The 27,966-nt window shown below is 50.7% G+C and overlaps 2 protein-coding genes and 2 pseudogenes across 2 annotated transcripts; 1 reads left to right on the top strand and 3 right to left on the bottom strand.

Moving 5' to 3' along the window:
* Positions 1-1,796: 1,796 nt before the first annotated feature.
* LOC116238841 (uncharacterized) lies at positions 1,797-2,559 on the bottom strand (annotated as a pseudogene).
* Positions 2,560-6,738: 4,179 nt separating this feature from the next.
* Positions 6,739-7,648, bottom strand: LOC116238843 (kinetochore protein Nuf2 pseudogene; annotated as a pseudogene).
* A 10,969-nt stretch (positions 7,649-18,617) lies between these two features.
* LOC149913727 (olfactory receptor 14J1-like) lies at positions 18,618-23,440 on the bottom strand. The gene is made up of 3 exons (XM_090129014.1): positions 23,362-23,440; positions 21,451-21,732; positions 18,618-19,749 (listed from the first exon to the last, which is right to left on the bottom strand). The coding sequence occupies exon 3, from the start codon at positions 19,724-19,726 to the stop codon at positions 18,764-18,766; it is 963 nt and encodes a 320-aa protein (XP_089985140.1). The 5' UTR covers positions 19,727-19,749; positions 21,451-21,732; positions 23,362-23,440; the 3' UTR covers positions 18,618-18,763.
* Positions 23,441-24,009: 569 nt separating this feature from the next.
* LOC149913726 (uncharacterized) lies at positions 24,010-27,882 on the top strand. The gene is made up of 9 exons (XM_090128995.1): positions 24,010-24,152; positions 24,370-24,431; positions 24,867-25,020; positions 25,226-25,482; positions 25,681-25,766; positions 26,435-26,559; positions 27,072-27,186; positions 27,497-27,824; positions 27,874-27,882. The coding sequence occupies exons 1-9, from the start codon at positions 24,038-24,040 to the stop codon at positions 27,880-27,882; spliced, it is 1,251 nt and encodes a 416-aa protein (XP_089985121.1). The 5' UTR covers positions 24,010-24,037.
* The last annotated feature ends 84 nt before the right edge of the window (positions 27,883-27,966 follow it).

Raw genomic sequence — 27,966 nt, 5'->3', positions numbered from 1 at the left:
CCACACTGAGGGAGAAAGGAGACCAGGGGGTTGCTGGAAGGAAGATGCTCGCACTGCAGGGATGGCAGGTCGGTGCCTGTATTCCCATTCCCACCATACTTCTTGGAGCAGCTCCCTCCTGCTCCCTCCCCATTTTCTGCTGCCTGCAGCTGTTTCTCCATCCCCATGTCCTCTTCCTGCAGTTGATCCCAGTCACTGTGTGCTCAGCTCTGCCCTGCAGACCCCTCCTGGTAGCAGGACACTGCCCAGGGACATCAGTGTGTGCAAATACTAAGGACCAGGTCACAGCCACCCTGGTGGCACTGGACACAGGGTGATAGTGCTCTCTATAGGCTGAGTGACAGTAAAGGAACTTGCTATGGATTCTGGTAAACCTTACTGTGATGCTTCAGAAGCCTTTGCTTTTCCTTAGAAATAAAAGCCTGTGTGCTTGTTCACAGGGAGAAAAGAAGCAAAATTTGAAAGCAAATAATGGGAAGTCAGAAGTGGATAACGGGATCACCTACTTTTAGAGATACCCGCAGGACACTCAATTCTGCCACTGAAGACTCATCCTGTTAATGAACATTCTTCATGCAGACAGATCTATGCATTCTAACACTGCACACAACCTGTGACATCTCACTTCCCTCTCTCCCAGTGACACCTGCTGGCCATGCCCCCAGCCTTGCTGTGTGGAGCTGAGGATCTGCTCCTGGGTAGAGCTGTCTCTTTGAAGCACTGCCCACTTATCAGCAGCTCCCTGCATCCCCGGAGCCTGGCTCAGCTCAGCTCAGAGGCAAAGCCTGAGGATTCACTTTCTCTGCCACCACCGGACTCCCTGCAGATGTTCCTGGGGATCCAGGGCTCACAGCTCCCAAAAGACAGCAGGGCCCCTCCTGGGGAACACCCACATTAAGGCATGCTGAAGGAATCACTGATTGCCCCTCACACACTGACTCCTAGAGTAGGAATTGCCCTGCTACGATGTGCTGCTCATCTATGGGAGGGGACCATGCTCCCCCATGGACTCTCCATCCCTGTCTCACTGTCAGGCAAGACTCTGGAGCAGTGACAGGCTGGGATCACTTCCCCCATGCAGGGCAGGGAATCAGAGCACTCAATGCAGGCATCTCAGCTCTCAGAAGCAGCCCTGAGGATGGAGGGGGAATTCAGCCGCGCACCTCACAGGTCCACAGGAGGTGGGATTCTTCTTGCTTCAGCTCAGAGTGAACAAAATAGGTGCAACCTCACTGTCTGAGCTGCCATGAAATGGGCTGCCATGAAGACGTTCCAGCCAGACCAAGAACAATTGCTCGGAGGAGGGTGGTGATATGGGCTGTATGCAGGGAGGGGAGAAAAAGACAAAAGTGAGGACAAGAAGGGGCACAGAGGGAAATTCCCATCTGTTTTAAGGGGAAAATCATCACCACAAGTGGGCATCAGTACTGGGTCAGGGGAAAATACTGACTGACCTGATCTCAATGTCGAGTTGCCCCTGTTCAGAGCAGACTATGGTGCTCCAGAGGACCCTTATGATCCACTGTCAGGGATGATAAGGTGACAGGGACAGAGGAGGCAGGGGAACTGGCCATTGCTGTGCACTGAGGCATCTCTGGTTTCTGTAATCCCTGCCTGGACCTCTCCTCAGGACTGCACAGTGAATGCATTCATTATCAAAAGAGGAGTATTCCTTATCGACTGAAGGACACCACTGAGCATGGGCACACCACAGAAAATCTCTCATACACACTGCTGGGTATCAGAGAATAACAGAAAAGCAAGGGTTTGCAAGAGGCCTCTGGAGACTGTCTAATTTAGACCCATCTTTGACAAGCAAGGTCTTTCTCACACTCAGGACACTTGCAGTGTTTGACTCCTGTGTGGATGTGCAGGTAGGAGATGAGGTCAGAGTTGCTCCTGAAGCTCTCCTCACACTCACAGCATTTGTAGGGTTTCTGTCTTCTGTGTGTACACTGGTGCATCATGACTTGGGAACTGCTTCTGAAGGCTTTTGCACACTCAGGACACTTGTACGGCCTTTCTCCTGTGTGGACCCGATAGTGCAACTTCAAGTGAAAACTGCTTTTGTGCCCTTTCCCACAAACCAGACAACTATCGGTCTGCTATGCGGATGTGCTGATGAGTAATCAGGTGGGAACTGGTTTTGTAGCCCTTCCCACACTCTGGGCACTTGTAGGGTCTCTCTCCTGTATGGACACATTTGTGGATCATGAGGCGTGAACTGCTTTTAAAACCCTTCCACATTCAGAGCATTTGAACGGCCTCTCTCCAGTGTGGATGCACTGATGGACTATGAGGTGAGAGAGAACTGCTTCTGAAGCCCTTCTCACACTCAGGGCACTTGTAGGGTCTGTTGTCCGAGTGGATACGCTGATGGGCATGGAGGTGACAACTCTTTTTGAAGCTCTTCTCACACTTGGGACACTTGAAGGGTTTGTCTCCCGTGTGGATGCGCTGACGGACAGCAAGGTAGGAATGGTCCTCAAAGCCTTTCCCACAGCCATTGCATGGGCTCTGCCCATTCTTCTGGCAGACTTCCTCGCTGCTCAGCTCTTTTGGGTTTCCCTCCCTCTCTTTCCTGGATGGTTTCCCAGAGGCTTCTTCAAGTGCTTCCCTTGCTCCAGGCCTCCTTGGAATTCCCTTCCAGCTTTTCCAGGAGAGAGATCACCCCACGGACTTCCGGATACACCACTCTCCTGCAGATTCTCCTTTAAATTTGTGATCCCATCACCTGCTGGATGACAGAGGAAACCCAGAACTAGCTTATTGTGCCCAAAACATGCACCAGCTGATCCCACAGGGGCTTTTGCCAACCCCAACCTCCTCCTTTCCTCCAGCACCTCACCTGGGCAGACGTCTCCTGCCAAGTCCAGCAGCCTCTCTCTTGCCACCTCCCCTGCCCTGTGGCCCTTCCTCATGTTGCCATGCACCATAGCACAGCCCAACTCAGGCTGCTGCCCTCTGCCATGTGCTAGAAAGGCAGCACCGGGCGTGCTCCCATCACTCAGCAATAACCAAACATTGGTATGCTATGGACGTCGTTGCTGTCTGAGCTGACACCAGGACACCAGCCCATCTGTAGTGCATTGCATGAGGGTAAAAGCCACCTGGGACTCAGATCAGCAGCTTCCTTCACAGACAGGCAGGGACAGCACGTAAATTGCAGGACAAGGCAACTCCAATTGGTAAATTAGACTCAGTGGGAGCCCAATTCAAATGCCTGTGAGCCAACACACAGAGCATGAGGAACAAGCAAGAAGCATTACAGAGGTTTGCGTTCCTGAGGCTGTGACGTCACTGGCATCCCTGAGACATCGTGGGATTGCTCTCACAGCTGACATGTAGGAATAGACAGGTATACACTCTTTAGGAAGGACAGGTAAGGGAAAAGGGGTGGAGGTGTTGCTCTCTACATCAATGACCAGCTGGAGTCCAAGGAACTGCACCTGGGGATGGATGAGGTGCTGACAGAGAGCTTGTGGGTTAGGATTAGAGGGAGAGCAGGGGAAGAAGATACTGCAGTGCTTGGAGGCTTTAGATAAGAGTCAAAAAAGAGGCAGGGATTCTCATCACAAACAGGAAATCTATACATGCAGAGGTATGGAGCAAGGTTATTTCATGTCTTCCTTGGCAGGAACAGGAGGGAGAAGCACAGTTCCAGCTACACTGTATTAGAGAGAGCCAAAATGTCAACACAGCATGCCTATCTCCTCTGCTCACTTCATCATTCTCACAGCTCCAACCCTCTCCTGTGTCTCTTGGTGCCCAACCTGGGCTGCAACATGTCTTTAAACTGCTACCCTCCTTGCACTCCTTCTGGCCCAGCCAACCAGAGAATGGGTAAAAGCATGCAGAACAAAGAGGAAAGGAAAAAACGAACAACAAAAAAAAAAAGCAAGAGCTAAAAACACAGAATATCCCCAGCTGGAACTGACCCATAAGGATCACTGAGCCCAACTCCTGGCTGCACACAAGACCACCCAGAAATCAGACGGTGCGTCTGAGAGCTTTGTCAGACACTTCTTGAACTGCAGAAATCTCACTTCCCGGAGGAGACTCTTCCAGCCCGTTCCACAACCAGCTTCCCAGAGAAGGGAGAACCTTTTCCCGATATCCAACCTGACCCTCCCCATCACAGCTCCATGCCATTCCCTTGGGTTCTACCGCAGCCATCAAAGAGATATCAGAGCTGCCCCTCTGCTCCCCCTCCTGACGAAGCCATATGCCACAGTCAGGTCTCCCCTCACTCTCCTCTTCTCTGGGTTGAACAAAACCAAAGGGACCAAAGGGGCTGCTCCTCATATGTCTTCCCCTCTACACCATTCACCACCTTTGCAGCCCTCCTTTGGACTCTCCGATATTTTTACGTTCTTTTTGTAATGAGGTGCCCAAAACTGCACACAGCACTCGAGGGGCAGCCACGCCACTGCAGTGTAAATGGGGACAATCCCTTCCCCCAGCCAGCTGACCCTGCTGTGCCTGATGCATCCCGAGCTATAGCTGGCCTTGTTGGCTGCCTGGGCCACACTGTTGACTCTTTTTCAACCTGCTGTCGATCAAAACCCCCAATCCCTTTCAGTGTGATTGCTCTCCAGTGTCTCAATCCCCACTCCCTCTTGTGGTTTCACCCAGCAGCTGGCTGAGCACCACGCAGCCGTTTGCTCTCTCCTCCCTTCCCAGTGCTATAAGAGAGAGTTGGGAAAAAAAACCAACGGGTTGTACCCGTGCGTGGAGATCAAACTATTCACTAAAATAAAGAAAATGGATAATAGCTATGACAGATGTATATATATGAATGCCTATATCAAGTCATACAGAAGCAATTGCTCACCAGCCAACTATCGATGCCCAGCCAACCCCCAGAAGCAAGTGAGATGAACTCCTTCCCTCTTCAAAAAACTCTCCTTCCTAAAGATGTCATACGCAGTGGAATACCCTTTGGACAGTTAAAATCAGCTGTCCTAATTCCATTTCCCCCTAGCACATTGCCTGCGAAAACTGACTCAGCCTTTGTAGCGTACAACACTGCTTCACAACAACAGGGAACATCTGGGTGTTATCAACATTGTTTTCCTCCTAAAAGCAAAACATAGCATCATATCAGATGCTACCAAAAAAAAAAAAAATAAAACACAACAACACTCAGTCCCAGTTGGAACTACATACAGACAAGTCTGTATTTACAGCCAGGGCTGTCCGTTCCCAAGTGCAGAATCCAGCACTTGCTATTGTTACGCTTTGTGTGGTTACAGTAAAAGCTAGCTGCAATCAGTGCAGCAGAGATAGCTGAACTTTCTTTGTGGTGCTGGATAAGATGCTATCTTCTGGCACTGGGAGAAGAACTGTTAATAGCAGACTGACGTTCTGGTTGGTTCTGAGTGATGTTGCACAGAACAAGGGCAGCTGGGGGCCATAAAACAGCCATAAAGCTGCAGGGATGGGCAGTTGCTCAGGGACCGGATGGGCATTGGGCAGTGGGTGGTGAGACACTGCATTGTGCATCACTTGTTTTGAGTAGACATAGATATGCATAAAATTATCATTAATATTTCTTTTCTCTTCCTTTTCCGAATTACTAAATGGGACAGAAGAGAGCAGCTGATTGTTCCCAGCAGAGCAGGCAAGGCTGAGCAGGGCAGAGCACTTATCCCTTCCCTTGCACTGTGGCGTGCCCTGGGTGAGCAAACAGAGAAGGCAGAGCTCAAAACATAACCTACCATCTGTGGCTAAGGCACAACGGGTTTAACCTGGCAGCAGCTCAGCACCACACGGCTCTTTGTTCACTCCGCTCCTTCCCAGTGGGATGGGGGAGTGAGTCGGAGAAAAATATCTAAGTATAACTCATGGGTTGAGATAAACTATTGACCAACATAAAAAGATGATAATTGTGATGATCTGTGTGTCATAGAATCATAGTATGGCTTGGGTTGGAAGGGACCTCAACGATCATGTTGGCAACAACCCTTGATGCAGGCAGGGTTGCCAAATGCTAGATTAAGTGCTTGACCAGGTTACCCAGGGCCCCATCCAGCCTGGCTTTGAACATTTCCAGGGACAGGGCAACCACTCTAGGAAGCACCTGGAGTGCTTTCACCCCCTCTGTGAAAGACATAGAACATGAGACACAGATCTGTGTAAGAAGACATAAATCCAAATCTATCTATCTGTGTATCTAAATGCATACAGCAAGTGATGCACAAGCAATTGCTCCCCACCTGCTGACCAATACCCAGCCAACCCTTGAGCAGTGGAAGAGAGAGAGCTCTCAGCTCTTTCAAAACTCCTTCTGCACGATGTTCTATGGGACGGAATATCCTTTTGGCCAGATTCAGTCAGTTGTCCTAATTCTCTTCCCTCCCATCTCCTTGCCCTCCCTCCTTGGTATGACAGTAGGAAAAACTGTGTCCTTGGCTCTGAACAACACTGCTTAGAAACAGCTAGAAATGGTGGTGTGTTATGATAGCATTGTTTTCCTGCTAAAACCAAAACACGGTATCATACCAGACACCATGGAGAACAGCAACTCTGTCCCAAGTGAAAAGAAGACAAAATGACAACAATCCTTTGGTGCCTCGTGCGGATCCCAAAGGGCTGAGAGAACAACACCTCTGACTAGAGCATCTCCACACAAAATTGTTATAAATGTCATGGTAATTAAATAATTGCTAGCCACAGAGGTAATCTTTTTATTATCTTCAGAGATCTTACAGAGTTGTTCTTTTTAAGCCATATTCTTTAGCACCTTACTTGCTACATGTGTTCAGCAATTTTATCTTCTCTTGAGGCTGCATAATTCTTTGCTGTCTTTATGAGAGAATCGTGACGCTTCTCCAACCCAGCCTTCAGGTTTTGATATATCTCTTTAGCTTTCGTTTCTTCTTTTTCAGCATTCTCATTCAGTTGCTGGATTTTGAACCTCGTCTGCTGGATTTCCTTCTGAATCGCTGTCACTTTATCATATACAGCACCCCTCTTTTCCTGAACTCTGTTAAAATACTCAAATACAGTGTGCTTATATTGCTCAACATCTTCACGCTTCTTTTTTATCCTTATTTCAGCTGTAGACAGCCTCTCATGTTTTGCAGTGACCAGTCTCTTCAGGGACATTTCATCTGTCTTCCCTTTCTTCAGCTCGATTTGAGCGCTCTCAAGCTGGTCTTCCAGATTTCTGACCTCTGATAATACACTGGCGAGTCTTTCCACATTTGCTGCCTGTCTTTCCATCTTCTTCTGATATAACTGTACCTCCAACTGGCACGATGGCAGAACTTCAACCAGGTCTCGATAACCTTCGTATTTCTCAATAACCTCTTGCTTGGATTTCTTGAGTTTCTTAACTGTCTCCTTCATTAGTTCCTTATAATTCTTCAATTCCTCTGGACTCTCCACAATTTTTGACTTCAGCTGCTCTTGTTCTTCTTTCAAAGTAGCCAATGTCACTTTAAGTTCATTCAGTTTTCGGGTCCTCTCTGTAATATCTGACTTCTTTTGTGAAATCACTTCTTGTAATGCTGCTGTTTTCCGACGATAGTCATGGCTTAGAAGTTGCTCCAGTTCTTGAATATCATCTGACAGTTGCTTGAACTCTGCTTGCTGTTCAACTGGAACAGTGTTTAGCTTCTCCAGCTTCATTTTTGGTCCAGCATTAGGTGGAATGGTGGTGGCCCTGCATGTGGCAGGGGGGTTGGAGATTCATGATCCTTGAGGTCCCTTCCAACCCTGGCAATTCTGTGATTCTGTGATTCTGTGATGTGTTCCCCGCTGTGCTGTCTACCACCTCTAGGAGCTGCATTAAGTTTGCCAGTTTGTACTGTGGAACACTGGAATGTGACACAATCGCTGGCTGTGAAATTAACGTGATACTCAGCACTGCAGTCATCTTTGTCCTTCTGAAGCCGTCTTTTGGAAACTCTAAGTACACTCTTTGCTGTGTCTCCTCAGGGAGTCAGGCTATGGGGGAGACAACAGGGAATGTTTTCCATTGGTTCCTCGCCCTCCCTTTCTCCTTCACCCTTCCCTTTTTCTCCAAGTTACTTAAAATAGCTCCTGAGAATTTTGAATACCCTCGGGATGTTCAAGACAGTGTGTTCCTGTAGCTGTGTCTCCCAAACATGTCTCAGGCTTTGCTTGAGGTTAAACTATTAAGGAATACAACCCAGGGATACGACCGGAGGCAGGAGAGTTATGAATGGCTGGGAGTGTGGGAGCAACAGGGGCACCTCTGGTGCTTTGGAGATTCACCCCTGAACAAATGCAGGATTCTGAAATACATGGAAAGCGTCGTTCCTATAAACAAGACCAAATAATGGATGCAAAAATCAGCTCATTTAGTAGGGAAAGAAACTCCTGAGAAGGCAGTAATGGAAGAAGCACGGCCATCACAAGAAGGGGAGGAGGAAGACACGGGACTCATAAACACTGCTTGCGTGCATGGGATGGGCAGACTGGGTGAGCTCTAATGGGCGAGGGTAAGAGGAGAGCCATCCAGAGTGACACTGTGGCCGGGGGTAAATGCCTGCGGTTAGGCTGAAAAAATGGACAAAGTCTTACTGAAGTCAACTGAGTAAGTTGAGCTCAGTACCTCCAAGGAATGCTTTGGGGACTGTGATCACTTTTCCTTTCACTAGAAAGGGACGCTGATGAGTGCACGGCTTTCCTCTCATTTGCCAACACTCTCAAACCATCAGGGTTTTTCACAGAATAGCTGAACCACAGTGGTTGGAAGGGACCTCTGGAATTACGGAATCACAGAATCACAGAACGGCCCGGGTTGGAAGGGACCTCAAGGATCATGAATCTCCAACCCCCTGCCACATGCAGGGCCACCAACCTCCACATTCAATACCAGCCCAGGCTGCCCAGGGCCCCATCCAACCTGGCTTTGAACACCTCCAGGGATGGATGGGGATCCACAGCCTCTCTGGGCAGCTGTTCCAGCACCTCACCACTCTGTAAAGAACTTCCCCCTGACTTCCAACCTCAATCTTCCCTCCTTCAACTTCAAACCATTTCCCCTCGTCCTGCAGTTATCTACCCTTTCAAAGAGTTGGTTCCCCTCCTGTTTGCAGGCTCCCTTTAGGTACTGAAAGGCTGCAACGAGGTCACCCCGCAGCCTTCTTTTCTCCAGGCTGAACAAGCCCAGCTCCCTCAGCCTGTCCTCATAGGGAAGGTGCTCCAGTCCCCTGATCATCTTCGTGGCCCTCCTCTGGACCCTCTCCAACAGCTCCCTGTCTTTCTTGTACTGGGGGCTCCAGACCTGGACGCAGTGCTGCAGATGGGGCCTCACAAGAGCAGAGTAGAGGGGAACAATCACCTCCCTGTCCCTGCTGGCCACCCCTCTGCTGATGGAGCCCAGGACACCATTTGCTCCCATTGCTCTGCTCCAGCAGCCCTGCTAAAGCAGATTCCCTGCAAAATAAAGTGTCTAGGTGGGTCTTGAATATCCAGAGAAGGAGACTTCACAGCATGTCTGGACAGCTTGATTAAGTGCTATGTCAAAGTAAGTTCTTTCTCATGTTCAGATGTTCCTGTGTTTCAGCTCGTGCCTCTTGCCCCTTATTCCATTGGTGGTCACCACCAAAAAGAGCCTGGCCCAATGCTCTTCACATCAGCCCTTCAGTTATTTAAAGCATTGATAAGAACCCTTCTCAGTCTTCTTTTCCCCAAGCAGAGGAATCCCAGGTCTCACAGCCTTTCATCACGTGGGAAATGCTCCAGGTCCCAACCATCCACTCTGCTGGACTCTCTCCAGGAGTTCTCTCTCTGACTTTCCTGAACTGGGGAGCCCAGAACTGGACATAATACTTTAGATGTGGCCTCACCAAGGCAGAGCACGGCGTGGGAGCAACCTCCCTTCGCCTGCTTGCTCTTGTTAATGCCCCGCAGTGTACCGTTGCCTTTCTTGGCCACAAGAGCACGCTGCTGGCTCATGGTCAACATGTTATTCACCGCGACACCCAGGTCCTGTGCCACGGAGCGGCACAGCTTCTAAGCTACTGGGATGCATGCAGTTGCCCTTCCCCAGGTGCTGAAGTCTGTGCTTATCCCAATTGAATTCCACAAGGTTCCTCTCTGCCCAGTTCTCAGGCCTGCCCATTTCTCGCTGAATGGCAGCACAGCTTTCTGGTGACAGTCATCCCTTCCAGGCAATCAGCAGACTTGATGATAGTTCAGTATACCCCTAAATCGATGTTGTTGATGAAGATGTTCAACAAGACCAGACCCAGACTCTCCTCCTGTCCTTTACTCACCTTCTTGATGATACAGTCATCAACAGGCCAGTGATATTCAGCATCCCTGGATCACTGGATGCCAAGGACATTTCAGCAGCATCTTTTCCTTCCTCGAAATCAGCCTCACCTCCACTGCTGGCTTTTAGGGGCTGCAGAGAAACCATAGACAACAAAGTTGATTCCTATCAGGGCTACACAACCCATCCCTTTTTCTTTCTGGCCTGGAGTACTCCAGAATTTGTCCTCCCTGTGAACCCCTTGTGGCATCCTTCCATTGCCACCTGCCATCCACTCCAGCAAGTTTCTGCTCTGAAGCAGGGACTTTGGGTTGGTTCCACATTTGTGACAAATGTCAATTTGATCCCGGTGCCACGTCTGAGATGCTGCAGCTGAAATGTGCACCCACATCCATGCCTGCTACCTGGGGCAGGGAGAGGAGCAGCTGCACCCATCACAGCTCTGTGACACTGACGGAATTACTGCTGAAGAATGGTGAGCTAGCTCATATGACTCAAGTGATGTGATGATGCATGGATACAGGCTCTTGAGGAGGAGAGGCAGAAGGTGAAAATTCAGAAGGGAATCCCCCTCTGTGAAGGAGCTGCCTGGATGAACAGAGATCCACTGAGGGATGGGCAATGCATTGGGTGAGCCCTTGGGAGGGGGGGTCAGAGAGAGGGGGCAGCTGAGGATACATTATGGAGGCATGTCCTGGTTTCAGCTGGGACAGAGTGATGTTTTCTTCATAGTGTCTGGTACAATGCTACTTTTTGGCTATAGGAGAAGAACAACGTAGATAACATAAGAATGTTGCCGTTGTTGAGCAGTGCTATATGGAGCCAAGGACACTTCCATTTCTCACCTCCCTGTGCTGTCCCACCCCTGGTGGGGGGAGTGGAGCGGGATGAAGGGACACAAGGAATTGAGAGGGGACAGAACCAGGACAGCTGACCTAAACTGGCCAAAGGGATATTCCGTATCATTCGACCTAATGGAAGAAGAACTTGAAAAATGGTGAGGAGTTGTCCAGGTGAGCAGCTGCTGCTTTGGGACTGACTGGACAGTGGGTGGGTGGGTGGTGAACAATTGCTTGTGCATCGCTTGTTTTGTTTATGCATACATATATATGAATATATATTACTGTTCACTATTATTTTTCTCTCTCCTTTTTCTGTCTTAGTACATTGGTTTTATCTCAACCCATGAGTTCTACTCCATTCCTTTCTTTTCCAATTCTCTCCTCATCCCACCGGGAAGGGGAGGAGTGAGCAAATGACTTTGTGGTGAGGAGCTGCCACTGGCTTAAAGCACAACAGTCCTTTTTGACCCACAACACGGGGCTCAAAGGGTTGAGATAGCAGCGGATCTGACCAGTGCATGTTAATACAGGGTTGCTGTTGGCGTTTCTAGGCACAAAGACAATTTCTTTTATTGTTTTGGAGTTCTTTCAGATTTTTTTCATGGAATTTATTATTTAGCACCTTACTTGCTATTTAAGTTTGGACTTATAAGTTTGTACTGCTGTTGGAAAAGTCGTTGTCAGCCGAACAACACAACCTCCAGCAACCCATCATTACTGAAGATCTACATCTGAAGTACGAGCAATGCTGGGACCCTGGTGGTGACTCTCTCTTGCTTCTTAAAAAGACTCCTTGCTTTAATTTTCCTATCTTTTCTGTCACTCCTCCTCCCTCCCCATCTCCCTAAATGACTAGGATTTGTAGTAAACTGGTTGGGCTAACATTTGACCCGTTGTGTCTTAATCTCACTGTTGGGTATACGTATTTTAAAAGAACCTCCTCTTCCTCCTATAAATTGGAGCAAGACGCTCATCTCTCCAAACTGGAAAGAAATGGATTTGACCTGTGGACTGTTTGATGGACGTGGGGCTGGCTGTGAGATCACACTCACAGAGTGGTGGTCAATGGCTCAGTGTCTGGATGGAGATCAGTGATAGGATGGAGATCAGTGATGAGCAACTACTCTCAGTGGTCAGGACCAGCACCAGCGCTCTTCAATACCTTCATCCATTATACTGACAGTGGGATTGAGTGCACCCTCACAGCAACCTGAGAGTGGCCTTTCGGTATCTAAAGGGTGGCTTCTGAGAAAGAAGGGGACAGACTTTAGCAGGGTCTGCAGTCACAAGACGAGGGGAAAAGGTATCAAAGAGGGGAGATTTAGACCGGATATAAGAAAAAGTTTTTCACAATATGGGTAGCAAAGCACGGAACGGGTTGCCCAGAGATGTGGTGGATGCCTCATCTTTGGAGACCTGGAAGGCCAGGCTCTGAGCACCTGATCTAGCTGTGGATGTCCCTGTTTACTGCAGGGCAGTTGGACTACATGACCTCTAAAGGTCCCTTCCAACTCAAATGATTCCGTGATTCTGTGAGTGGCAGTGAGAGGGGAAGGTATAGGCAAGGTGCCTGGAGCAGAGGGCATCCTCAGTAGTTTGCAACATCCCCCAGGAACAACTGCAGAACCCTGAAAAATTTGTAGAATACCTGGGAAAGCTGTGCTGTCACCCCAGCAGTTCTAGAGAGGCACAAATCACTGCAGTGTCCTGGGGCCTGGCCCATGCCTACTGACTCCTGTCCAACACTATTCAGCATCTTCAAGTGAAAGACAAGGTCTCTGGATCAGATGACAAAGCAATGGGCCGTGCAACCGTTCCAACTCCTGTGACAACCCCTGCAGCTGCTCTAACTCCCTGCAATGGGCTGTGGGGTTACTTCAAGCCTCATGACAGACCCTGCAGTTGCAACAGACCCTACAGTTGCTCCAGCCTCTCCAACAGGAACTTCAGTCCAACCAGAGAACCAATCAGTGCCGCTATCAGTTGCCATTGTACACAAGAGGAAAAAGAAAGATGCAAAGTCAGCTCATTTAGTAAGGAAAGAAACTCCAGCAAAGCTGTGGATGGAAGAAGTTGGGGAAGAAGCAGGCCACCACAGGATAAGGCAGAACATAGCAAGGAGACAATGACCATCCAAACCATAACCTTGGGTGAGCTATGAGATATGCAAAAAGATTTCAGCCATCGTCCAGGTGAACGTGTTCTCACCTGGCTGTTCCAGTGCTGGGGTAATGGAGCCAGTAGCCTCAATTTAGTGGCAGCAAAGCCAGGCAGCTGGGATCTCTTGCCGTGGAAGGGGGCATTGACAAAGCAGTTGGAAAAGGGACGTGGTCCTTCACCCTATGGCAGCAGCGACTGTTGACAGCCAGGAAGGAAAGACATCCCTTCAAGGAAGACCTGGAACTTTACCCAAGCAAGTGGACCAGCATGGGGAAAGGTAGCCAGTACCTGAGGAAATTAGCCAGTTGTGCACTGAACGACTGTTATGAAGAACTGAGACTAAAGTCACAGATTAAAGAAACTACACAGGGAAGTTACGGGGGTCAGCCTCGAGGCTATGGGATGGTATCTGAGTCTGTATATCAAAAAGGCAAGAAAAGGTGACAGTTAATCAGCCAAAGGCATTTTCCACAGTCCTGGGTTCAGCCGAGACAGCGTTCATGGCACAGCGATGTCCGGCTGCTGCTGAGTGATGGCTGCATGCCTGAAGGGGAACTGGGGAGGGGTGGCAGCAGGGCTGGGGTGGGCAGTGGAGCTGCACGCACCCACGGGACCCCACCACCACTCAGACCCCCCTGCTCACTGCAACGCCATCCGCTCCATGCAGTGCCGCAGCCGCTCCGGATGCCCCTGCAGGAGGAGCTGAGCCCTCCAGGATAGTGGACACTGCTGTCTGTTGAAGCACTTGTGGCCTTTGTAATCTCTGCCTGGCCCTGCCCTCAGGACTACACAGTGTACAAGCCCATCCTCAAAAGGTCACGCTTCTCTATGGGCACCAGGACTCCAATGAGAATGGCGATACCACGGAAAGCATTTAAGAATCACAGAATCACCGAGGTTGGAAAAGACCTTCAAGATCATCCAGTCCAATCATCTACATGTCACCAATAGTACTCACTAAACCATGTCCCTCAACACAATATCCAAACATTATTCCCAATCAAGGAATAGTGAGGGTTGGGAGAGGCCTCTGGAGAGTGTCATGTCTAAACCCTTCCTACTCAGACATTCTCATCTGGAGCAGGTTGTCTAGAACTGAGTCCAGTTTTGTTTTGAATCTCTAAAAATGGAGATTGTGCCATCTCTCCACAAATCTGATAATAATCGTCAGCCACATACAGTAAAGAGCAAAAGTGCTCTATTTCTTAGCATCATGGAGAAGTGACTAACTCCCTCATCCCATCCTCTCGACTGATGTTTATACGCACTGCCAAGAAGCCCACAGACCTTTTTCATCTCCATGCTAAACAGTCACAGATCTCTCAGCTGCTCCTTTTTTGAATGATGCCTTGCTCCAACAGTTACGTTCATTGCCCATTTGCTGGACTTGCTGCCCTCAGCTCGTGTACTTGTACTGGGGAGCCTAGCACTGAACAGAGCATAGCACAAGTGTTATCACTTATTGTGAGCAGAATGCAAGGATCCTTTGAGACGTTGGCCAGGATGCTCTTCGCTACCTTGACATAAGGGCACACTGTTTACTCCTGTGAATTGGTGAGCACCAGGTTCAATGATGTTCCACCCTGCCTGGTCTGTCCAATACCTGGACCAGGAAGTTATCCTCAGCATACTACAGGAGTCTCCTGGATTGCTTGTAGCCCACCATGTTGTCTTTCCAGCAGACATCCAGGTGGTTGAAATCCTCCATCTGAACGAGAGCCTGTAAGTGTGATTTCTCCTGTAGCTCAAGAAAGATGATCTCATCAACAGGCTGCCCTTGATCAGGAGGCCTGAAGTAGACTCTGACCACCAGATATCCTTTACTGTTCTGGTCTTTGACCCACTAGCTCTGAACCTATTCATGATTTTTTCTCATAGGCAGCTGTTCAGTCTCCCTCACCTCTCCTACCTTGTCCATCCCTTCTAAAAGGCTTGAGGCCCCCATCATAGTGTTCCAGTTGTATGAATTGTCCTACCAAATTTCTGAGATAGCAATTAGATCATAGTTTATAAATTGCACCATGATTTCCATCTCCCCCTGCTTCTTTCCCATGCTGCATACACTGGTATAAGGCATCTCAGTTGTGCTATTGGCCTCGTAACCTTGGGGGTTCCAAAAATCCTCCCAAAATCTCACACAAATCTGAGGTTTCTCTCTGCAGCTTCCTGAATTGACAGCATTCCTCAGCCTTTCTCTGTCACACAGTGGACTGTCTGTTTTGTCCCATCAGATCTAGTTTAATGCTTTAGTAATAAGTTCAGCCAGCTTGCTGCCCAGCGTATTCTTGCTCTTCCTAGTCAGTAGTGTCTCATACAACGACAGCATTCCTAGTCTCTCAAACGTGTGTCCTAGATCATGGAATGAAAAGCCCTGGGCACAACACCATTCATTCAGCTGGTCTGTTCTCCTCCTTCTGCCTGGATCCCAGTTTCCAACTGGGATGAGCAAGAGCACTACCTGTGCTAATGATCCCTTCAACAAATTCCCATGGAACACCAAGGTATGGTTTTTGTTTTTTTTTTTTTTTAAACATTCTTCAATTTTCTTGTTGCAGTCTTCTTTCACCCAGCTTAAAAGAGCAGCAATGGGTAGTAGCCATCTCACTATATCATATCTTCTATCTTCTTCCTAGTGTCAGGAAAGCAGACCCCTGGCAGGCAGCAAACCACTCTAGAGAGGCTATCCGGTAGCAAATGTGTCTCTCAGTGCCCTTCAGTGCAGAATCCTCAATAACTGAGACTGTGTTCCTTTATTTTTAGCAGCACTGGTTCTAACCTGAGTCCTCAATTGGACCACCTGAAAGCGGTTGTCCCTACCCACCTACTAACCATACCTCTTCTCTTTCCCCAGTACTTCGTATTTATGGATTAGAGGGACTTCAGAGTTAAGGGGATGGGACAGGGGGCTTCTCCTTCTGCCCTGATCCGAGCTGAGAGTCCAGTCTCCCTCACTGTTCACATGTTTACCATCTGTCAGGCTGGAAGCCTGCTTCCCTTCTTCCCTGTGCTGGGACCTAAGACAGGGCTGTCGGTCTGCCTGTGTCAATTCATGGTACCAGGCATCAATCTCTCTCTTTAATTTCTGGATACTTCTCAGACTCGCTACTACTTCTCACAGCCTGGCCACCTACTTAAAAAGATGATCAAGCTGGGCAAAACACCTGCACCTGTGACACTGCCCAATTGCCTCAGTCCCTTGGGAGTCCTGGAGATTCTTGAGATTCTGAAGTCCCCCAGAGCTGGAGTTCTGGGCAGCTCTGTCCACCTGGGTGCATGCATCAGCCCAGAAAGGTGGCCCTTCTGCAGGGCAGGAGCAGATCTGTGGCCATGTTTGCTGACAGCTGCCCCCAGGCAATCGTCACAGACCTCTTGCAGCCACCATTAGCAGCATTGGCCTCTCAGACGAGCTGAGACCAGCTTTGTCCCTTGTCCATCCTTGAACCAAGGTTCATGTGTCCATTCTTCATGCCAAGGAGTATCTCAGAGGAGTGCAGAGATGCCTCCCAGCCTCTGGTAGAGGCAGCAGGAGCCAGAGACACCATGACTGCTGCGATGCCCTGCCTTTGGGTGTGCAAGGAAGGGCTCGTGTCTCTGAACACCCCCACATGTGAGAGGAAGTCACAAGGCCAGCTCAGACATGGACACTTCACGGAGCCCCAACGCTCCCCACCACTGCTGTGAGATTTTCCTCACATCTCCATGGACAGGTTCATTGCAGACTCCTGTCTGTTCCATCAGCCTCCCCAGCCTTTCTGAACAGTGTCAACAAACTTGTCAGAGTGACCAGAGTGTTTTTGGAGGGCAGACCACCTCAGAGCACCCTCTGTTTGACAGAAATCAAGCTCATCTTCCAGAAGGGGCAAAATTAAGGGAGAATTAAGGTTGATCAGCCTCTACTCAGTGCGTGGGAGGTCCCACAGCCACTTCCATGTACTTGAAGAACAAAAAAGGAACTGCTGAACTGATACGGGAAGGAAAATAAAGGCTTATTGTTAACCTGGACATGAGAAAGACCTTTGTCATGGTCTCCCAGAGTCTTCCTTCAGGCTGACTGGTGCTATCTGGAATGAGTAAGTGGATGATGCTGTGGGTAGGAAGTCATCAGGATATTCAGGTCCTATTATCATCAGTAATACAGAGTTTTCCTTGCAGCTATTTACAAATGACACACCACAGTAACCAGAACTTGACCCAGTACTGCTGAATTTATTTATTAATCCTGTATGTTGGTATGGAGCATACTTTCACTCCCTTGTTTATGATACCAAGGATGATGTTTGGAGTAGATTATCTTAGAGGTCTTGTCCTAGTTTAATGATTCTGTTAGTTAGTGTGTATGGAATAATTCCCAGAAAATTTCCCACTGTTTTGGTGAATGAGTCTGGTATCACTTCCTCTCAAACATAGGGGTCTGGACAGTATCCCAACCCCTTCCCCTGTGCCCATCCCAAGCCCCTCCACCAACAAGTGCTGCTGCTGAGGCTGCTCTTGTCTCATTAAGGTGTGGGGGTCCTGAAGGACAGCATCAAGACTGTCTCCTGGTCTGTTCCCATGCCTGAATTTCTGTTTTTCTCAAGGACAGAGTCTTTTAAGAGTCCCTAGAAGGGTCTCAGTGCCTTAGGGGAGGAAAAACTAAAGGAACTCCATGTCTCTTTGGATAAGGGCTTATCTGAGCATCCTGGAGCACAGAGTCCCTGTTCCACTGACAGTCATAGAATCACAGAATCACAGAATCACAGAATCACAGAATCATAGAATGGCCTGGGTTGAAAAGGACCACAATGATCATCCAGTTCCAACCCCCTGCTATGTGCAGGGTCGCCAACCACCAGACAGGGCCGCCAAGAGCCACATCCAGCCTGGCCTTGAATGCCTACAGGACTTCAGCCATTCTTCATATTCCTCTCCTCTGGACACTTTACCATTTTCATAGCTCTCCTATAGATGCTCTCTAATAGTCTGATGTCTGTCTTACACTGTGACATCCAAGCAGCATCTCGTGATCAAAGTGAGGCCATATCAGCACATAGCAGAACGGGACAATCCCTTCCCTTGCCCAGATGGCTGTGCTGGACCTCATGCACCCCAGGGCACTGTTGGCCTTTTACTGCTGACTCGTGGTCAAGTAGCTGACCTCCAGATCCCCCAGATCCCTTTCCCAGAGCTGCTCCTCGGCCTCTCATCTCCCAGTCTGTACACACAGTCAGGGTTGCCACATCCCAAGTGCAGAATCTCACACTTTCATTTGTTAAAAGTTCATGTAATTGGTGATAGCTCAGCTCCTACTTTGCCAAGACCTTTCTGCAACGCCTTTCTACATTCTCTGGAAATTTCAGGCAGTGCATTGTGGAAATGCCATTTTATTAAACAGATATTAAGAAGGTCAACAATGATACATGTTTAGACACACATTTCTATAACTGGAAACAAAACAAAGCAAATGCATTCTTCAGTAGAACTGGGATGAATAATAAATATTTATTTCAGAGAACAATAAGTGCAAATGACACTAAAGATTGCAAAAACTGAGAGTAAACTGATCACAATTCAGAAACGTTTGTGAAGTGACTTTCCTAACTGCACACTTGAGATCCTTGTTTCTAACACTGTAGATGAGAGGGTTCAAGGTTGGAGGAATCAAAGAGTACAGAACTGCCACTACCAGATCCAGGGACGGGGAGGAAATGGAAGAAGGCTTCAGGTAGGCAAAAAAGGCAGTGCTGAGAAACAGGGAGAGCACGGCCAGGTGAGGGAGGCACGTGGAAAAGGCTTTGTGCCGTCCCTGCTCAGAGGGCATCCTCAGCACAGCCCTGAAGATCTGCACGTAGGAAAACACCATGAAAACAAAACACCCAAATGCTACAGAGACACCAACTACAGTAGCCCAAATTTCCCTGAAGTGGGAGATGGAGCAGGAGAGCTTGAGGATCTGAGGGATTTCACAGAAGAACTGATCCACAGCATTGCCTCGGCAGAGTGGCAGTGAAAATGCATTGGCAGTATATAGCAGAGCATTGAGAAACCCACAGCCCCAGGCAGCTGCTGCCATGGTGGCACAAGCTCTGCTGCCCAGGAGGGTTCCATAGTGCAGGGGCTTGCAGATGGCAGCATAGCGATCATAGGACATGATGGTGAGAAGAAAATACTCTGCTGAAATCAGAAAGACAAACAGAAAGCACTGTGCAACACATGCAGCATAGGAGATGTCCCTGGTGTCCCAGAGGGCATTGGCCATGGCTTTGGGGAGAGTGGTGGAGATGCAGCCCAGGTCGAGGAGGGCGAGGTTGAGGAGGAAGAAGTACATGGGGGTGTGCAGGCGGGGGTCGCAGGCTACGGCTGTGCTGATGAGGCCGTTGCCCAGGAGGGCAGCCAGGTAGATGCCCAGCAAGAGCCAGAAGTGCAGGAGCTGCAGCTGCCGCGTGTCTGCCAACGCCAGCAGGAGGAACTCGCTGATGGAGCTGCTGTTGGGCATCTGCTGCTGCTGGCCATGGGGACCTGATAAAGGGAGGAAAAGCAAAGCAACATTACAGCAGACCTTTTTGAGCAAGGCCTACTTCATTTCTTACTGAAACCTCCCTCGCTGCCCCTGCCTTCTCTGCAGGACCTTTGCTTGAGCTCTGGTTGCTGTTGGCTGAGGATGCCACTGGGCACAGCGAATGCTGCTGTGGAGACTGTTGGAGTCAGCTCTGGCCACCAGCAAGAAGAAAGTTGAAATACAGAGTGATCTCAGATTAAAGTACATGAGATATAAAGCAGTTTTTTCTCAGTTTCACAAAGAAGCATGGGAGGGCTCTGTGATATCGCTTTCTTTATCTTTTCCTTTTTGACCCACTACACAATAGAAACTCTTGGTGTTTGCTATGCATGCAAAGTGAAATATTTGGGGTCCAGCAAGGCAATGGCGTTATCCCTCAGTGCAGAGAGGTCAGCTGGTCTGTCCTTTAGTCAAGATCGTGGCTGCCCCGTGCTGGCACCTGTGGATGGTCGCACTCAGTTGTTCCCATGAAAAGACTTTGGATTCTGCTGAGAGCTGAGGAATCCAGGTAAGAAGCGCAGAACTCTCGACTCCTTTCCTTTCTCATCATAACTGAGGAGCTCAGCTCTGCTATCTTCATGTGTTCATTTCCATGGTCTTAACACTGAGTTGTTCTCTCTGTGGGGCTGCTGGTTAACACAGCGATGCCATGGGAGATCCAGAGGCACCTGCAGCCTAGCAGACACCCCCAAAAACTAGTTGAATGCCACAATAACAGGGTATCCTGAAGGGAATGTCAGTTCATTCCCAGACCCACAAACAGCATTTCCCAGAGCCTCAGAGGTTAAGGGGAGAAATGAATGTGTTTTCTCCATGGACATATCTGCATGACAGAACCCACCGTGTCAGTGTCTGAGATGCACCTGAATTCTCACCCTCCAACCAAATGTGTCCAGTGGCAGCTATGACCAAGGTTACGTGGCATTGGGCTGGAGCTCTATGCTGGGAGAAATTAACAGGCCAGGGAGCTGCTGCAGGGAAGATGCCTGCACTTCAGGGATGGCAGGGAGGTGCCCAAATCCCCCTCCCACCATCTTTCTGGCAGCAGGTCCCTCTCCCATCCTGCCCATGTCTCTGCTGCCTGCAGCTGTCCCTGCCTGCAGCTGTTTCTCTGACCACAGGTCCCTGCCTGGAGCTCACAGAGCCCATCTCAGCTACTGTGTGCTCAGCTCTGCCCTGCAGACCTGATTCCTGGCATTGGGCACTGCCCAGGGGCATCTCACTGTGTGCAGAAGCTTCAGGCCAGGTCACACGGAACCCGCTGAAACTGAGCATGGGGTGATGGTGATTTCTATGGGCTGAGGAGCAGTAAAGGATCTTGCTGTGCATCCTGGTAAACCTCAAAGTGATGGCTAGGCCATCTCCACTTCTCTGAAATCACAGCATTTATTTCTAGTTCAGCTGTGAAAGAGGAGCACACAGCCCTGGGGCACAGCAGGGACCTGCTCTGCAGGACAGCCCTGGGCACCCGGCTGCACCCCCGGCTGCACAGCCTGCAGCCGACATGGGACACGGAGCCCTCAGGGCTGTGCTCTGTGCTGCAGCAGGGAAGCCCTCATCCAGAGCAGGTCCTTCTCCACAGTAAATAAGTATGGATGACCCTGGTGCAGAAAGCATTTCTAGGATACTCCTTCACACTTCCCAGCCAGCCTGCGCCTTACCGTATCAATGTCTGTGAGAGCTGCTCCTCCAGACAACTCAGATTTGTCCCGCTCTGTACACCGTGTTGGATCTCTCAGCCTTCTCTCCTCCCATTGTCACTGCAGGCAGTGCCCCAGCTCTGCTGCACTGTACAAGCTGTTCCTGTATGAGCTACTTGTATGAGCTCCCTGTGTCCCGGGAGCCCGGCCCAGCTCAGCTGCAGAGGCACAGCCCAAGGGCTCCCTTGCTCTTTCTCCCTCCAGCTCCTGCTGATGTCCCTGGGGCTCCATGGCTCACAGCTCCTGCAAGGCAGCGGGATCAGCCCTGGGAAAAGTGTTCTGAAGGAGACTGAAGGAAGCAACAACTGCTCTTCTCTAAAGCGTGCACAGAGACTGATTCCAGCAGCATGATTTGTTCTAGCAACGTGTGTCTGTCTGTGTGAGGTGTGGATGTTCTCCTCTGCACATCCAGAATGAAAGGACACATAGAAGAAAAGAGGGGTCTGCGCGTTTCTCCTGCTCAGAGCACTGATTCAGGAGACGTGATGCAGCCATCTCACCCCCAGCTGCAAGGTCTCCGCTGAAGCAGAATTCAGTTCCCCATGCAACCCACACCCACAGGAGCTGGGATTCCCCCTGGTTCATCTCAGGTGTGCACAGAGCAGTTCCCTGCATGGGATCCCCCGCCCTGAGCCCCTGGTCTGCATTCAGGGGGGTCAGCTGCTCCCACACAGACACCTGGCCATGAGAGAGGTGCCAGCGGTGCTCCAAGAGGTGTGCGAGTGTTTGCAGGCTCAGATGGAAAATCTCAGAGAACACTCACATCCCTAGTGACAGTCTTCGGTGAGACTGAAGTCTCAGCTGATACGGGAGAACCAGCATGGCTTCGCCAAGGGCAAATCCTGCTTGGCCAACCTGGTGGCCTCCTATGATGGTGTCACTGCATCAGTGCACAAGGGAAGAGCCACTGATGACATGTCTACACGCAGCTAAATCATGATGCCTCAGACTCCTTCTGAGCACGTGCGTGGATGTCACTCATCTAGGGGGGAAACAAGCTGTCTTCCTGTCTGCTCTGCAGTTCTGACTTCAGTTATCCCAGTTCAGGAAAGCCTGGCAATGGCCAGTGATTCAGATGGCCCAGACTACACACAGAAGTGATGCTGCTCTGTAAGACCATAGCCATGTAAAATGGCAGACAGCTGGTGTCAGCCCTTTTCAGTCCAGCTGTTGGCTGATCCTTAGCTGAAAGCTGAAATGTGGTCTTCCCTGGATAAGATGCACATGCTCAATACCTCATTTTTTGTTGGAGATTACTTTTTTCTGTATTAATTTGTCAGGCCACCTGTTTGTTTCACATTATGCTTGTTGAAATTGGTTCATTTTTTCCTACCATAGGCTCTGCAACTGGAAGAAGGTGAGCCTCTGCATGTTTGCAGTATTAATTACCAGCCATTCCAGATGACTTCTTAAATAAATTTGTTAAGGAGTTACAGAAAGTTACTGTAAGTTTTGACCAACTCCTGAGTAAACTGGAATACTGGATAGCACCCCCAAAGTCCTCCTGAAAGATATTTTTCTCTGTTGGAGATAACTGCATGCACGATCCCTACCATTGCCTCCTTTGGGCACAGTTAGGAGCACTTTGCTTTTCTCCAGAGAGATTTTGAATTCTCAACAGCATCCCCACACCCTCCCAGGGCAGGTACCCAAGAACTGTTGTCTTTTGGGGGTTAGGTCTGTGTACTAGTGATGGGCTCAGTTCATTTTCAAGCGTCACAGAAAATAGCACAGCAACCCACTGTTTACACTAAAGAGAAAGATAAATTGGTAAGTTTTGGAATCTGTGTGTCTTCTTCTGTGACTACTGAAGGCAGTCTCAGTATATCTCATACAGAGGGATATATTATTTATTTTCTGGATCCTACTAACCAACAGTGGTATTTCTGACTCTTCTTCTTCTGCAGGACAGGAGGGGAAGCCCAGGCAGTTCCAAGCTGAACTTCAAAACTCAATTTGTTTGATGCTGATGATGAATGGATTGGTTCCAGCAGTCCCCTTCCCGCAGTGAAGAACTGTGACAGCTCCCAGCAATTCCCAAGAGCGCTGCAGGTCATTTCTCTTCTGCACTGTGGAGGTGTCAGGGCTGGGAGCCTACAGTTTTCTAAACTTATTTTGGCTGAGAACGAGTCCCATGTCAAAGAAAGCAAAACCTGCCCCTTCATCTTCATTGAGCTCTGAGGCCAGCCTGCCCTAGGTGCATATTTTGTTATGGGGTTGTTGTGGCCAAAGCGCAGGACCCGGCACTTGGCCTTGTTGGACCTCATCGCATCACCCCAGCCCAGCGCTGCAGCTTATCCAGATCCCTCTGCAGGGCCTCCTACCCTCAGAGCTGGGCTCCTGCAGCGTCAGGGCAGGCAGAAGGTTGCTGGTGCCAGCGTCATAATGGGCAACGGCCAGCACTGGCCCCGTTGCTACGGTGTCACAATGGGTGCTCTGTGACACGGCACCAGGAGCACTATAAAAGCGGCTGCACAGTGGTGGGTGCTGCATCCTGAAGGAGCTTCTGGCTGACGACTGGAAGCGTCTGGAAGGGATCAGCTCCCACATGGCTGGTGCCAACAAGGAGCGATCTGCACGTGCGATACGGAAGAAGATAAGCTTCTGGGAGGATGGCCCCGCAACGGAGCGTGCCTCCAGAAGTCCCGATGTCACCGCCAAAGGTACCGGGATCCACAGCCACCACAGGGCACTGCTGCGACCGGGTCCTGGCAACGAGTGGGCCAGAGCCAGCACTCTGACTGCCTCGGGACCGCCTCTGTTTGGGGCCGGGGACAGCGGTGACCTTTTCCATCTGCCACCTCACTGCCGCTCTCAGGCACTCGCAGTGCTGAGAAGTGGCAGACGCAGAGTGTGACCTGCTTTTCCTTTGCCCTGCAGAGCGAGTAGCCGTCTGGGACGCGGTGGCCGTCTGTGTGCAACAACACCTCCTGCTGCACAAGGTGGGTCAGCACCCGCTTCCCGCTGCTCTGTTGGAGGGGTGGGCAGTCCCCTTGGCCCTGGGCCACGCCGTGCACTGACTCTTCCCCTCCCCGGAAAGCACGAAACTCCCCCCCAAAGTCCCTGCGAAGCACCAATGGGCCTCCCACAGGCGCGGTACCGCTTGGGGCAGGTGGTGCTGTATCTCAGGGCTGATCCCAGTCGCTGGAGGCCTCTGGATTCCCTGAGGCTGCTTCTGCCAGGACTGCTGTGCTGCAGTTTGGAGGGCAGTGGGAAGGAGAGGGTTGGGCAGCTCCTTCCCAAATCTCTCCCAGCTGCCCTGGCCTGCACCTCTGGACAGCGGCAGGGGACCTGAAGCACAGTCCCTGCACAGGGCAACCTCTGGTCCTTTCCTTCAGCCTTAACCCCTTGGCCCTTCCCTTCTCTCCCACGTGCAGGGGGTCCGAATTCCCACCTTCGGTTCCTTCGACATCATCTCCAAAGAGATCCAGACTAAGGACGGGACCCTGGTTGTGCAGTGGCCTGCGTTTCGCCTGGCCAGGAACCTTCTCGACGTCCACAGTCTGATGGGTGATGCGGAATTCCTGCCAGGTAGGAGGAGAACTAAACTCCTGCTGCCTGCACAGACGGGGCAAACAGGACGACTGCCTCCACTGCCCAAAGCAAACGGCCCCCTCCGTGGAGCCAGTCCAAACCCAGGGCTGTCCTGGGTGGCAAATACAATGAGTAGCACTCAGAAGCATGGGCACGAGGGCTGCTAAATGACCAACTCCGACTCTCTTGTGTGATTTCCCAGGCCGTAAGGAGGCGGAGACCATCAAGTACACTCAGGTGGCCGCAGCTGCATCTGTGTCCCGGCAGAGAGGGGAGATCTGCATATGTAACACCACATCTCTCGTCTCCCGCTGCCTGAAGAAGGGGGAGAACATTGCCTTTGTCCTGAAGGACATAGGAGTCCTCATCTTAGAAGGAGCACGGGCTCAGATGAAATTCTACTACGACTTCCTCGAGAAGGTCTGTGGGAAAGTGAACCTGGAAACAGCAGTTTTCAAGGTGAGGTTTTGGCTTCTCCCTGGCCCGGGCAGTCCCACAGCCCTTACCCTGCCTGCGTGTGGCCTGCCAGGACCTGGCCAGCTGCTGGGGCAGGCAAGAGCCGCAGTGCTGTCAGTTCTCCCTGCCTCGGGCCCTCCACTCCCGAGTGCCTCAGCCATCACAAGGATGTTCCACAACCTCCGTGCTCCTCCCCTGCAGGTCCCCTGGCTGCTGGACATGGTGGTGTCCCGGGTGGCAGCGGTGGCCTCCCTGACGCTCTCTGGCCGGGTCGTCGTCTTTCCTGAGTGAGTATGTTTGTGGCTGGAGCCTCTGCTCGACGCAGCTGCTCAGCTCTCCTTCGGTATCTTTTACTCCTTGTGACCACGGCTGTCCTGCCACCAGGACTCAGGGCAGCCGCTGCTGTTTCCATCCTGTCGATCCTTTATCAGCTCCAATAGTATCATCAAGTCCCCATCCCTGCAGGACAGTCACCGAATCTGGCCATGGGACCTTCACCCAGCTCCACAATCAGCATAGTGCTTTCTCTTAAAGTCAGCATATCTGGCTCCCCTGGTGTTTGCTGTCAGCTGAGGCCACAGGTCACGTTGCTTAGGGAACAGATTATCCAGGGCATTCCCTCTTGGAGATTTTACCTTCTCTCCAGAGGTGGGCATTTTGAGAATTCCCACTGGGTACCTATTTTACACGTCCTGGAAGAGTAGAGATTTCTGCAAGGTAGATCTGATGGGAGAGATGAAGGAATTTAGGTGACATGTTCTCCCCATCGTGGCCTGGATTTCTTGGCTGGGTGACCCTATTTCCCAGGACAGCCCCTGGAACCAGGGCACAGTCAACTCTGGAGAATAGTGCACCTTGATGCAATGTGAAAATCGGCCTGTGAGCAGGCAATCCCGGTGAGCAGCAAGGGCTGCTGGAGCACTGGATCACCCCTGTGTCTTCTCCTTTTGTACAGGTTTCAGTTGGAGCTTGTCCCCAAACCACCTCCCAGGAAACCATCCAAGGCCTCGGGAGAAGTCCCTGGTGAGGGCAAGCACGAGAAAGCAGAGCGTTTGCCACCTCTTGGCCAGAGCAAGAAAGGTAAAGCAGCAGCCAGCTCCTTTCCATGCCCCACACAGACAAACTGTGATGGGAAAATGCCCATTCGGTGACCATCCTAAGGCTCTGACTTGTGAAAAGATTCACACCAGCTTGCCACAGCCTCTCCTAACCACATGTTAGCCTCATGACATCTCAGATGCGGGGCGCGGTGTTCCCATGCGCCCCATCCCTGGGTATGGCAGGAGGATGGGGGATCCTCAGCCCTGTCCTCCCCCCAGCAAATGAGCCCCTAAAAGAGACTGTCACCTCACCCAGTGACACCACCCGGCTCCTCTTTCCCAAAACAAATGCCAGAAAGGCAGGCCCAAATCAGAGCTGCACCTCTGAGAGGAGGAGCTGGGCAAGAGGGACAGAGGTCCCCGGAGAGAGTGTCTGTGAGGGAAGTGGAGCGGCCCTCTTCAGGTGCTTTGGGACAGGCCTGAGCACCTCTGCATGCCACAGGGACAGCAATTTCCCAATGAATCTCCTCTGACGAGATCTGTCCTTCCCAGTTCCAGGGAAAATTCCTGAACTGCCACCCTTACCTGGCCGCTTGAGCATTACCAGCAGAGAGGGCACATGCTCTGCGAAGACAACAAGGGTCGACCAGAAGAGCTCTGTGTCCAGGTGAGACTGGGTGCTCGGGGTTGGGATCCTTTTAGGGGCATTTCAGTGACCCAGCAAGAGCCCATTCTCCAGCCTCTGACAGTCCCTGTCTGGGGCTGCCCAGCAGCACTGAATGCAGCAGATGGAGAGGTGGGATGGGGCTGCCGGGAGCCCCCCATTTCACAGTGCTGACCCCTCTCCAGCCCTCAGGAGAGCCCCAGCGCAACCTGTGAGCTCTGCGTGGGGAAGGCTGCGTTACAGCCAAGGCTGCAGGATGCGGCCCCAAAGCCATCACCCACTGACATGGACCCCCCCTGCTCTGTTCTTTCAGTCAAGTTCCAGTGGTCCCAGCGGTGTCTTCTGCCCAAAAGATGGCTGTGCCTAGCAAAACCCAGGGCGAAGGCACTACCAAAAAAACAGCACCACTGACGGCTCCAGCACAGGCAACAAAAGCCCACAGGTGCAGAGAAGAACCAGGGCCGGTGAAGCCAGCGCTGACCAGTCAAGGTCAGCACAAACTTCCAGCCCAAGGAAAAGCACCAGAAACAGGTCGCACTCATGGAGTGGAACCTCAGAGGTGCCAAGAAGAAAGAGGAGCGCTGAAGCAGGTGCTGCCCAGCCAGCTTCAGGGGAAACACGCAGCCAAAGCTCCAGCACAAGCGTCAGGTCGAGCTCAGGCAGTGGAATCTCAATGGTTCCGAAAACAAGGAGCAGTGAAGCCAGCGCTCACCACCCAGTTTCAGGGCAAAATCATCACACACAAAACATCAGAAATACTTCCAGCACAGGCAATGAAGGCTC

The sequence above is a fragment of the Phasianus colchicus genome, chromosome 35 (assembly GCF_987193195.1).
Source record: "Phasianus colchicus chromosome 35, bPhaCol1.hap1.1, whole genome shotgun sequence".
In the NCBI taxonomy this organism is placed as follows: domain Eukaryota; kingdom Metazoa; phylum Chordata; class Aves; order Galliformes; family Phasianidae; genus Phasianus; species Phasianus colchicus.
Note: the sequence above shows the minus strand (reverse complement) of the source record. Positions and strands in the feature narration are given on the sequence as shown.